The sequence below is a fragment of the Vicugna pacos genome, chromosome 15, assembly GCF_048564905.1.
Source record: "Vicugna pacos chromosome 15, VicPac4, whole genome shotgun sequence".
Taxonomy (NCBI): domain Eukaryota; kingdom Metazoa; phylum Chordata; class Mammalia; order Artiodactyla; family Camelidae; genus Vicugna; species Vicugna pacos.
Genome location: NC_133001.1, coordinates 10,093,820 through 10,106,760, shown reverse-complemented (window position 1 = coordinate 10,106,760; position 12,941 = coordinate 10,093,820). Strand labels below are relative to the sequence as shown.

The 12,941-nt window shown below is 39.6% G+C and overlaps 1 protein-coding gene across 3 annotated transcripts in view; it reads right to left on the bottom strand.

Annotated features, from left to right (window-relative positions):
• The window catches only part of GFPT1 (glutamine--fructose-6-phosphate transaminase 1), a 51,596-nt gene extending 43,202 nt beyond the window's left edge, over window positions 1–8,394 (bottom strand). Inside the window, exon 1 of one of the 3 annotated variants that reach the window (XM_072937605.1) lies at window positions 8,197–8,394. In XM_072937605.1, the coding sequence (XP_072793706.1) occupies window positions 8,197–8,203 (7 nt within the window). In that variant the 5' untranslated portion in view covers window positions 8,204–8,394. Of the gene's footprint in view, window positions 1–8,082; window positions 8,137–8,196 lie in introns of those variants that run through there. The other 2 variants (XM_072937606.1, XM_072937607.1) reach the window with 2 other exon arrangements.
• Between the last annotated feature and the right edge of the window lie 4,547 nt (window positions 8,395–12,941).

The window sequence follows — 12,941 nt, the reverse complement described above, 5'->3', positions numbered from 1 at the left end:
AATCTGCTAGGTCATTAACTAATACAACGTATCACACTGTTGAAAATTCTTTGCAGGCTGAGGACTCTGGAAAGCCTTGAAGAGGAAGCCCAAATCCCAATAATGCAGCACATCCAGAAAAGTTCACTACTAAATCATCTCTCTTTTTTTTAATAACGTAATTCCTTAAGTTTTTTTTTATTGAGGCAATATTGGTTTGAAAATTATATAAATTTCATGTACACAACATTACATTTCTACTTCTGTATACCCTGCATTATCTGTTCTCTCTGTTTTTTGTTTGTTTGTTTGGTTTCGTTTGCTCACTTAAAGATATGTTAATTCTAGTGGTAAAAGTAATACATTCAGAGAATTAAAGATTAAATATAATAATCAAATACCAATTTGTTAAACAATTTAAATGTTAATGACAAAAAGCAACTGTTTTTTAAGACAAGTTATAGACTCAACATGTTTTTTTTTTAAATTCAGAGTGATGCAATATTAAATTTACTATTTTCAACACATGTAATTCAACAACAGCATTCAACTTTGATATTATATTCAACTTCAATCTCTCTGGTTCATATAGGCTCACTGTGTGAATCTTGAGATCCTGAGTACTATTTTATAGGGGAAGATAGACTCTCTAAAGCAATATCCATCTCCATACAAACTTAAATTTTAATATTTGATAAACTAATAAAATTCACACTAAACAAATATTAGCTCATAGAAAAAGTTTCTTGTGCGGAAGAAATCTTGCAAATTCTTTTAACTCATGTCCCCAAAGCTTTCCAGTACACCACCCTGCCTCAGTTTCTCCTTCTGCAAAATGAAGAAGTTAGACTGAGAAATGGTAAAACAGGTTTCACAACTAGTGTCAACAAGTTATTAATTGGTAGCAGCCCTAGAAAGCATCTCTGAAAAGGATTCAGTGGCCCCATTTCCTACACAGGAAGGAAAGCCATGACTGATGAGCAACTTCTATTGCATGGGGAGTCACAGCACAAGGGCCAAATACTTCCTCTCTCCGACCTTCAAGGACAACTTCAGTCCCTGCCAGCTTGATGTCCTATGATTTCTGAGGATTCTTCTTTGATTGCCACAGCACCATTCCTGGTGTATCTGGCACTTTTTAACACCTCTACAGACAGCACATCTTATTTCTTTGTTACAACATTTACATGATTTGTTCTACTAAATTAAAACTGGAAATCTGGTGAAGGGCCTTAGTATTTTCAGAGCATATTGTTAAGAATTAATAAAAGCAAAGTAACATATATAAAACAAGGACATTTCCCTACGAAACCATACTACTGTCACATCTAAGGTAATGCTCTAGTATCACCTAATACAAGGTTCACATTCACATATGAATAGAGACATTATTATCCAAAAAAAAGTCTTTTACGGCTGATTTGTTCATTCTAGAATATAATAAGGGATCACACCTCATATTTGACTGTTGTGACTCGCAGATCTCTTTGAATCCAGAATGCTCTCCCCTGATGCCCTATTTCCCCCCAAGACACTGACTTACTAATAAGCCAGGGCCAATTTTCTGGCTGAACTTCTCACCTCTGGCCATGTCTAGTTGTTTCCACATAGTTTGGTCTAACCAGTTCCTCTTTTCCTTGCATATCCTGTAAACTGGAAGATCTAAAGGCCTGATTGAGTTCAGTTAACCGTGGCGGACAAGAATTACTCACAAGTACGTATGCATTTTACATCGTCTAGTGCGTCCCCATTAGTGATGCTAAGATTCATCACAGGTTTAAGGTAAAGACAATCAGATAGCTTAGCCTGACAGGCTGAAAGCATCCTCAGAATACTTTCCAGGGCTTCAGATACTGACAGCATTGATTTTAAGACATTCATATTTTCTTTCTTTGTGATCCATAAAAAAAATGGTGCATTTCTCAATAAGTGGCATCTTAGGGTTTTTTTGTTTGTTTTTTTAATGGAGGCAATGGGGACTGAACCCAGGACCTCGTGCATGCTAAGCATGCACTCTGCCACCGAGCTACACCCACTCCCAAAGTGGCATCTCAGATTCAATGAAATACCACATATCAATTCCAATTCAAAACCTGTCTTTTCCTTGAGAGGAAACACAACTATTGCTAATAATCATTACTGTCATTTTTTTTTTTTGGTTCACTATTGAAACAAAGAAAAGGAGAAGAGGAGGAATAGAGGAGGAAGTAGGAGCAATATTTCTCCTTTCATAACTGGGCGGGAACTAAAAGGAAGAAAAGGACGACACATGTAAAGAAATTTTCTAAGATCAAAGTAACAGAGCTGGGACAAAGAAGGGGGATTAACCTAAATTATCCCTGGTTAGGAAAACGAAATATAAGAGATTGAATCTGTCAATTTGACAGCACAGTTGTTGAAGATTAGTGGGTTAGCTGTAACCTTGAGGTAGCTGGGAAAATTTAATGGCAAATATCCTGCTAATCAGGTATGCAGGGCATGTTTACAGGGAGGAATTCATCATTCAACATTCTGAGTTTTGCTTATTAGAGTAGCCATCACTAGATTGATCCCTGTTTCAAGTCTTTGATCTATCTTATCAAAAACCTCGAAATAACCAGCTCTGCTTAAGGTAACCACAAAAGCCTTAACATCAACTCTCCACAGCTTTGGTAATTGCACAAATATCACACACAGTAGTTGTATGGAGCACACTTTGTACTTCCAAAGTGCAAATTTTCTTAATAATGGAACACATGTGGAATAAATATCTCCCTAACTGAAGCAGATGCTTCCATCTACAGCCATCATTCTCAGAAAATGGCAACTTAAATTCAATGACATAAAAGCACTTATGAGCACCCTGCTTAACAAAATACTCAGATATGGCCTAGATCAGATTTGACACACCTGGTGGAAAGCAATCTGGTTGTAGGCAAAGACTGCTAGACCTTATTGAAATGAAAACGGAATGCAAATGAGCTGACTAATCAAATTATTAAAGTTTCTATCCCTGATTATATCTATGTCTTTATGAATAAGAAATTTTACTTTTTTGAAATATAATTGACTTGCAATATTATGTTAGTTTCAAGAAATTCTGCTTTTACCTATTTTTTTACTTGACAACTTCAATATTTTGAGACCCTAGACACTGGAACTTATCGAATTTATCAATATTTAATTTCCTTCTATAAATTTTATACTTTCTGAATCAACATTTATCTACAATGCCACAAATTTCATATAAATTTTTTTCATATAATGCATTACGCATTAATTAATCATCATCATTAAAGATTCAAATTACACAAAATCTATAGAATGAGTTGTGAAAAATCTTTTTCCACCCTCACATGGGAAGATATACTATTAATTCCACACACAGTCTCAGTCCTTCAATTATGAATTTTGCTACATATATGAACTTACATGCATATGGTTTTATAGAGTTTTTCTTAACACATGAATGTGATGATACTATATATGCTGTTCTGTACTTTTTTCTCTTAAGATATTGAAGATCCTTCTATGTCATTTACCCTATTCTATTTAACGGCTGCATAATTATAATAGTCCATAATAGATTCCTCATATTTTACCTAACCATTCCCCAATTTACTGAGGTTTTTCTAACTCTTTGTAATTATAAATAATTCTGCAATTAACTTAAACACATCAACTATATACCTGCCATAAAACACAGTCAATGATGTAATTACAAAAGAACATTCTATAGGCAAGATTCCTTTAAAAGATGAAATATTATTTGAGGTAACATTTTCTACAATCCTAAAAACACAAAGAAAAACTTACATGAAGTGACACATGAGAGATTTCAATAATTTGTGTGTTTTTTAATTGTTCAAAAATCTTTTTTCTATTTACAAAATGCTGCTTCAAGTGTTCCCTACTTTGTTGTAAACACATGTTGCCACGGGAAGGAGCTAAAACACACTTCTATCTTGCATTTTTAGCATTCTGGAATTCAAAGCACTGTTTACACCCTGACATCTCTAATTATACACTCCCTCACAGTCTACCTATGGCATCATCTTTCCTGAAAAAATGCTTGCACCTCCTGCTCACAAATCTCCCAACATTCCACCTTTCCCATCTCTCTCTGATCAATCACACCGGACCACAATTTTTCATCATCCTGCCAAGGCAGCCCCTCTGGGCTCATTATGCTCTCACTCCTGCACCCCTGAGCACCTCTACAGTGAAGTCCATCCATTTCAAGTCATCCATCCATTTCAGGTCCACTTTCATAGGGGCCCTCCCAAATGTTGACCAATCCTGCTAATTCACTGCTTGTCTAACTTTCAAACTTCCCCCAGGTATTATTCTAAAGCCTAGAATCTAGACTACTCTCAAATCCCCATTTTTCTTTTCCAGCTTCTTTCTCATGTTTGGTAGATTCTTACCTTATAGACCTGAAGACTTTGCCTTCATCTTAACACTATAATACCCTTCATAACCTCTCATCCTTCCTTAGAGACTGAAAACAAAGCATACTATGCCTTGAACCAGCCTCTCCTACTTGTAACTCGGTAAGTGATTCCTCCACTTTGCAAATACAGAACTTTTTGTTAACATCAAAATATTCTGAGAACCCTACACAACAGTGGGTTGAATTTTTATTATCCAATGATATAAATCAACTTTTGGTCAATTTAGAGACAATGCTTAGAGTATGTATGACTTAACCAGTATTAATTTCACAGTCAGGAACTCAACTTCTCAACTCTATTAGGGACCTCAGTTTCACAAAACTCTCTCTTCTGTTGGTATACTTGCTCTCCTCCTCAACACAACCTCAAATCCTTCTGCCTTCAATATAATGCAACTTCTCTAATAATTTCTTTATAGCCAAATGCAATTAACTTCTCTCTGCAGTGTTAAACATGAAGGACCTTTTTCTTGCAGACTCTGTCCAGAACTCTTCTACCTCTCACCGCTGTTCTTTGGCCTCTTTTCCTGGCACTTCTATTTCGTCTTTCAAACCCACTAGTAGTAGTTCTCAATTTGTTTCGGACTCCATTCATTGTTGAGTAAAACATGCCATCAGTGGTACCTCTCATGATGCACTAGTTCTCTACCAGCTGGCATCATTCCTCAGAGTAAGAGTCCTACCCTATCATCCAGGACATTCCTGGCCTAACTTGTCTCTGAATTTGTATTCATTCCACTTGTCTACAACGTGGAAGTGAACAAGGACTGTGAATTACCACCCACACCTGTTGCACACGTAGTCACTGTTTCCTCCAACCAGACAGCAATTCCTTGAAGGCAATTCCCTTGTTTTATTCATCTCTCCAAATGGGCAGAATGCCAAATACAAAGCGATCACTTCAAATATCTTCTAACACTTTCTAGGTACCTCAAACGTACAGTCAAAAATTTCTATACCACAGAAAGAGAACGCTAAGTAGGGATGAGGTGAAAGAAAGTCTCCATAATTAAAGGTTTAAGAAATACTGGGTTAAACGAAGTTAACAGGTTTATTTGTAGAACTTCTTAAAACCTTTAATCTTGCTAATTACGAATCTTCAAAAGCAGAATTTCCCAAACTTATGTGTTACAAAACTCTTTCCTACCTTCTACTACTCATTACCAGGACCTGTTAACTTTCCCCTTTCCAGGGAACGCAACTGGGGAAATACTCATTAAGTAATTAATTATTTTCTTAACCAACTACTTTATACCCAGTATGATTTCTAAGGATATGTTAATAGTACTAGTTTTATGACTAATCTGAGCAGCCAGTCTCAGCATTCCTCAACTTGCCCCAAAGCCATTAGACAACAGAATTACCAAAAAAAAAAAAAAAGTGAAGGATTCACTTCAGAATATTTTTAAATTGAAGCTCTCTTACTGCTTTTAAATATGACCTCATTTACAAAAATGTCACTTATATACACCATCAGAACCAGAAGGGTACAACCCCACATTTATTAAAAAAAACAGCAAAATCTGTTAAAAGCTGTGGGTAGCTTAAGTGAATTGACGCTCTCTCACCAAAGCCAAAGGTAAAACAAATTTAAAAGGACAAAGTGTATTCCAAAGAACCAAGCATAAGAGGAAGACAAAATAAACCTAGACAGACACACTACTTTTCTCTGGGAGATTCAGAACACTTATTATTATTAGCACATTAGAAGTTCTAAGATGTCCTGCAATTAAAAAAAAAAGCCAGCTCAACATTGTTTAATCTGTTGCTTCTAAATTTATTTGATCATAAAATCTTTTTTTCTCAATAACACTAACATCCATCCCAAAACAACCTGATAAATATTACAACACTTTTATCAGTATTTCTGATTAGAAAAAAGCATGTCAGAAAGAATCGTTAGCCCTCATTCTTCCGTTTCAGCATTCTGCAGTGTTGAAATGAAATAATCATTTAGAAAAAATTGAACAGCAGGTAATCAGAAGGTAAATTCTGCCATTTAATCTCATTCCCATCCAATTTATCTGCCTAGAGTTTTTATTTCGGTAATGAAGATGTGGGAGGAAAATAAAGACAAACTCGTCTTCTTAACAGTTAACTTTCACAACTTACATTAAAGAGGAGATAAATTCTGGACCCTATTCCTGAAATCATGTAAAACTCTGGTCTGGGTTGAAAGCAGGATGTTAGAAATGCCTCAAACACTAATTCCTTTTTATTGCTTATCACCTGTCTGTTACCTCAGCAGTAAAACCCTGTGGAATGGGGATGTTGACTCTGAAAACTCCCAACCCCTAATCTCCACCCTAAAAGCCTCACCCTTATTCAAACCTTTTCTAAACCAGATCTGATTTTATTTTTACACCACTGTACTCTGACTTCCTTTTCTCCTGTAACAAGATGAAGAAATGACCTGCAATCAGAAAGCCAGGTAGTGGCTTGACTAGGCACAGACCTTATCACTCAGGAACACTTAATTACCAAAGGAAGCACACTGGGGATTAACCAGGTGGCAAATTCATTATTTCACAGCTCCGAACTCAATTATGTGTTTTGCAAAACCACTCTACTACCTAGACATAGCAAAAGTATAAATGATTCTAAAGTCAGCTCTACATTAATAATTTTAGCAAGCTATTTATAGCTTTCTGTTTTTGTGCGTTTTTTTTAATCTACTCTAAATTTAAACCTGCTCCTCATTGCAGAAGCTGAAATTAGCATAAAGTTAAATACAGGAAAAATATACACTGATGACTATAAGCTACTTCCTGCTAAATTCCTCTAGCAAAAGGCTACAAAGAATAAGTTACCCAGATAGCTTCAATTTTATTACAAACATACTACGCTTAAAAAAGTGTTCTTTCTTCCAGGGGTAAGGTCAGTTCTAAATTTCAGTAAGAAAGGTAAGAATTCAATTCTTTTTACTGACAATAGCCAAGTTAATACCAATTTCAGAGCATAGCGGTCATTTCATATATAATTCTGACAATTCCTTTTAACTGGTGCTTTTAGGTAATAGTAAGAGGACTAAGTCTCAAAACACGGAATAAAAGGGCCTAACTTTCTGTTTTAACTGTTCCAGGTAAAACACATTAAATGTAGACCAATGTTTCATAGGTAAGTGTTTTAAATGGATGCACACGCAAGTAATAAATGACGTAAGATCTATCTCCACGGTCACTTCCGGGCCGATTCACCAAGGTATTGATTAGCAACGGTTTCTGTTGAGACAGGGGTGGCAGAAAGTAAGATCATGTGTAATGTCATTGTCGTAGCTCTAGCTATGTTTCTATCTTCTACTGGGTCTGCCCGAAATAAAGTTAACTAAAAATAAATATTTTTAAAAAGATAAATCCTAGAAAAATGTAAGATAAATTCAAGAGACCTCACCTGATGTGCCACAGGTTGCCTCACTCACCTGGTAGACTCCTGAAGTCACTCCCCTCCACATCTTAGCTCCCTCGGCCCTCGCTCCTTTCCCAATGCAGGTATTTCTCTTCCCTCCTGGATCCCTTCTTCGCGCAAATCCCCCTTCGGCCCCCAGGTCCCCCCTAGGACCCGCCCTCTTCTCAGGTGCCCTCCTAGGGTCTCCCACCCTCTCCCCTCCAGCTCTCAGGCCGGCCCCCGCCCCCAGCACCCGCAGCCGCCGCCGTACACCCCGCGCCCAATACCGAGACTCCGCACCCTCCACACTCCGGCTCCCGCCGGCGCCACCGGCCTCAGCGGCGCGCGCACCGCACCCCAGCACCGCCGCGCAACACGCCCCCCGCCCGCAGCCCCCTTACCGCACATGATGCAGGAGGCACGGTCGGCAGGGCGCGCGGGGAGCGGCTGGCGAGTTCGGGAGCGCACAGAGAGCGTGTGGGGCGATCCGCGGGCTTCGGAGCCAAGGGGCAGCCGACACGACTCCCTCGGGGATGCGACGGCCGAGGCAACGACAGTGGTCTCGGCCTCCCGGGCTTGCCAGCAACTGCCGCCGGGCCCCGCCCCCCGGCGCGCAGCGCGCCGCCGCCGCCGCCGCCCGCAGGCCCCATTGGGCCGCGTCCGCGCCGCTCACGCGCAGATCCCGCCTCCCCTCGCCGCCCGCCCCGACCCGCCCCCGAGCCCACGCAGGCGCTGGCCTGCTGGCAGCGGAGACGTGGCACTGGCTCGCGGCCGCATCCGCCTGAGGATCCTGGAGCCGCCCAGCCCCTGGGCGAGCAGCGGGAGGCGCTGCGCTGTGGGGCAGAACGAACTCAGTGGCTGGCAGGCAACCACGGACAGATTAGGACAGAGGATGGAATTGTTAGCAGAGCAAATAGCGTTGGGGCGCGCGCCTGGTGTAATCAAAGGCCTCAAGCTCTGGCATCCCACCAAGCGGGGAAAGAGGAGGAAGAAAGCAGGAGGCCTGATCCTGGGGGGCAAACAGACAAGCCAGGGTGGAAGGGGACATGAGGTTGAAGGAAAATACCAAAAACTGCGTGAGGTGAGGGGTGTGAGGTTCCATTCAGGTTCGGCCAGTCTTTCTGGTAACAGTTCCCGACTTAAGCTCTAAGTAATATGCTTGGCCTCTAAAGCCCTCTGCTCCCCTTTCCTACCCCCATCCATTGCCTCCATAACCCCCCCCCTTTTTTTTTTGCAGAGGGGGAAGGGGTCGAATGTAAGGCTCAACTATCCTACTCTTCGCGCCTGGGCTCAGGAAAACTCTGCTGGCCCAGACTTATGATGGCCCACGGGAGAGGACTGTAAGAATTGCCTAGATTTGACAGACCTAGTTTGACTCATGAACGATTAATTCCATGAATTAATGCACCATTCCTGCCAAGAGAGATTTAATCAGAGAGACGATGTTTCTGAGAATTTATTATCTGAGCATTGGCTTTAAGACGATTTAAATGCGATCTTTAATCAAATGTAGATGGTTATCATAACTCTGTTAATGGTCCAAGACTAGAATTAAATAAAAACCTGCATGACTTACAGAACATTGCATAGACTCCTACCCTAGAAGTCTGGTTTTACCTCACTTCTCTCTTACTACCCCACGTTTACACTCCAACAACAGTGAGCAGGTAGATTCCCATACGGGCCAACATTCTCTAGTCTTTTGCACTTATTGGTTACTCTTCGGGGAATTCCCCACCCCGTCTTTTCTTAAATACTACCTCTTGGGAAGAACCCTTTATGTCTCCCCCCTTGTTCATTGACCTCTTATTCTTTGAGCTGCTCCCTTTAAAGCAGTATGCTTCGATATTTTATGATCTTCTTTGTATATATCCCTGTAAGGCTAAGTTTTGGAGAAAAAAATCTTCACATACCTAACACCTCGTATAAACCCTAGCACAAAGTGAGGGATCAGTCTTCGAATGAGTGAAAAAAGCCATATGTTCTTAGCAGAACTGACTTTCTATGGCTGGTTATCTGATCAAGTGAGCAAAGGGCTTTTCAGTTTTTCTTAGAGAGGAACAAAAATGCCTTTTCATCACTGTTCTCAAAGAAAAGCCAGAAAATGTGACATTTAACTAATGAAAGTATTTTTCACCTGAAAACCTTGTAATATTTCAGGCCCTTAATAGTTCCTCAATCACCCAGGGCACTGTTAAAAAAAAAGTGGACAACACATTTCTTAATTCAAGAGGCAGAGATTCTGTGTATGTACATCTTAGCCTCAGAACCCTCATCTAAGAGGTTCTGCTAGGACCTTAGTGATATTACCAAGGAGTGAAGGTATTATTGCAAAGTTTGAAGAGGGTCGGGGTGCAAATAGCTCAGTGGTAGAATGTATGCTTAGTATGCATGAGGTCTTGGGTTCTATTCCCAGTACTTTCATTAAAAATAAATAAAATAAATAAGTCAGTAAAAACCTAATTATCTCCCCCTCAAAAAAACAAAGTTTGAACAATACCTTTGTGTACTGCTAGAAAACCTGTTGATGCCACAAGGAAAATGCAGCAGTACCACCAGAGCTCTCAAACTCAAACTACAATAATCTACTGACCCCTTCTTTCCTCTTCTGCTTGCTACTCCATCGTGACTATCGATTTGTCCATCTCCATTCTACAGCTATTTTGAAAGGTGCTTATGTACCAGTTGTAAGGAAGAAACTTTGAAGGTCAATATTTTCCCAGCCCAAACTTAAATAACTTCACCAACCCACTGCAACAAAGAGCCCTTTGTAACCATGTGCCAGTCAAGACACTCATACAGAGGAACTTTGTGACCTCATCTAGACGGAGCTTTGCCTTAGCTGGACCTTTGGGAATAAAGGCTGCAAAAGAAGAAAATAAATGATCTGTGAAGGAAAGGGGACATCTGGGTCTAATTCAAACATCTGAGGAAATAGAAGAGATTTTGTCTCCTGAACGAAAGTTCTGAACTAACTAAAAAAAAGAAAAAAAAAGATGGTAATGAAGGTGGTAAGGAGTGTCATTCATTGTCTTTTTATGTAAGTCCATTTCCCTGTTCACTAGGTTAGTCCTGCCAAATCTGATGGCTCTCAGCCTTCTTCTTGCCATGCAGCCAGATGGGTTGAAGACCACCAGGCCTTCCTGTTGCCATTTCTAAAGAAATGAAGAACCATACATGAAATAGCTTTTAAAGACTTTTAAATGTCCTTATGTTTGTGATTTTTGTTATCCCTTATCTGAATTCTAATAGCAATAAAATTATTAAAGTTACAAAGGCCTGGGGAGGGGGAGGATGTAGCTCAAGTGGTAGAGTACTTGCTTAGCATGCACAGGGTCCTGGGTTCAATTCCCAGTAACTCCTCTATAAATAAATAAATAAATAAACCTAATTACCTCCCTCCCCCTAAAAATCTCAAAATAAATTTTAAAAAATAATAAAAAAATTAAAATAATAATAATAACATTTTTAAAAAGTTTAAAAGGCCTGGGTACCAACTTCCAGCTATAAAATAAGTATCAGGGATATAATGTACAGGATGGTGACTATAGTTAATGGTACTATACTGTATATTTGAAAGTTGCTAAGAGAGTAGATCTTGAAAGTTCTCATCACAAGACAAAACTTTTGTAACTATGGTGATGGATGTTAACTAGACATTGGGGTGGTCATTTTGCAATATATACATATATCAGATCATGTGGTATACCTAAAACGAATATAATGTTATATGTCAATTATATCTCAATATATAAAAAGACCTGTGCATTTCAAGAATATGGGAAACAGGGGCACTTATATCCCACTTTTTAGGGAGTTATGTGCAGAGGTGTATGTACCTCAGTGGACAGAAGATGGTGGCAAGTATCAAAGGAAAAAGAAGCAGGTTGAGCCACGAAGGCTTCTGAGAAATATTGAACACAAGAACAGAAGTCAGCAGTCAGAGCCTCAGAAAGACCCCTTAAGTGAACCCTTATGGTTCCATCACTATACCTTCACAGCAGAGGGATCTTTCAAAAACACAATTCAGATCCTGTTTTCCCCCACTTCCGATTCGGAGGGTACCCTTCACTTGCAGGATTAAGTCCAGCCTCCAATGCACACACATATGGTTATTCAGGATCTCACTCCTGCCAGTTTTATCAGTATCATCTCCCACCACTCTATTCAAGCATCTTAAGGTCTAGCTATAATTAACCTATTGCCAGTTTCCTAAAGAAGAATACTATCTTAAACTTTGCATCTTTGCATTTGCCCTTTTTTGAAAGGAAGCATTAAGAAGGGAACCAAATGTTTAATAGTTAGGGCTTGACTAGAGAGGACTAGATAGTCACTCACAAAATAGGATGATAGGGAACTAGAAGTTCCCTTGTCCGAAGTTACCTCCACTCCTTCCCTAACACATTGCTTAAACTCCACCTGTACATTTATACTTAATGCAGAACACTTCCCCCTCACCAAAGAGATCTACCTTACATCAGTATAATCTACTAACACTTCAGAGTAAAACTATGGGATTACTTTTCATTTGGATACCAGGTGTGAAAAAGTCACTGAGGAAACCCAAGTTTTGATGGGGATAAGGTAAAGATAATTCTGAATTTAGAAGGAAGGCAGACCTGGACAGATTACCTTGGTTGATGACACTGGCCAAGAAAGGGACAATATAAGGGCATGTGGAATTGAGTATGCTAATGCCAGAGAAAGGAGGCCAAGACATGGAAGAAGGAATGAGAAATAGGTTGGTGATGAAGGTAATACCCACTGAGAAGGTTCATTATTTTATGTGTCAACTTGACTACACGGGTTCTCAGATATTTGGTCAAATATTATATTCTGGATGTTTCTGTGAGGGTGCTTTTGGATAAGATTAACATTTAAATTGGTGGACTTTGAGTAGAGTGGACATTATGAAGTGGACATTGTCCTCCATAATGTGTGAGCAGAGGGGAGGGTATAGCTCAGTGGTAGAGTGCACGCTTAGCATGCACAGGGTCCTGGGTTCAATTCCCAGTACCTCCATTAAAAAAAAAATAAACCTGATTATCTTCCCCCTCCACCAAAAAAAAAAAAAAAAAAAAAGAAAACAAACATAATATGGGTGGGCCTCATCCAGTCAGCTAAAAGCCTGAATAGAACAGAAGAC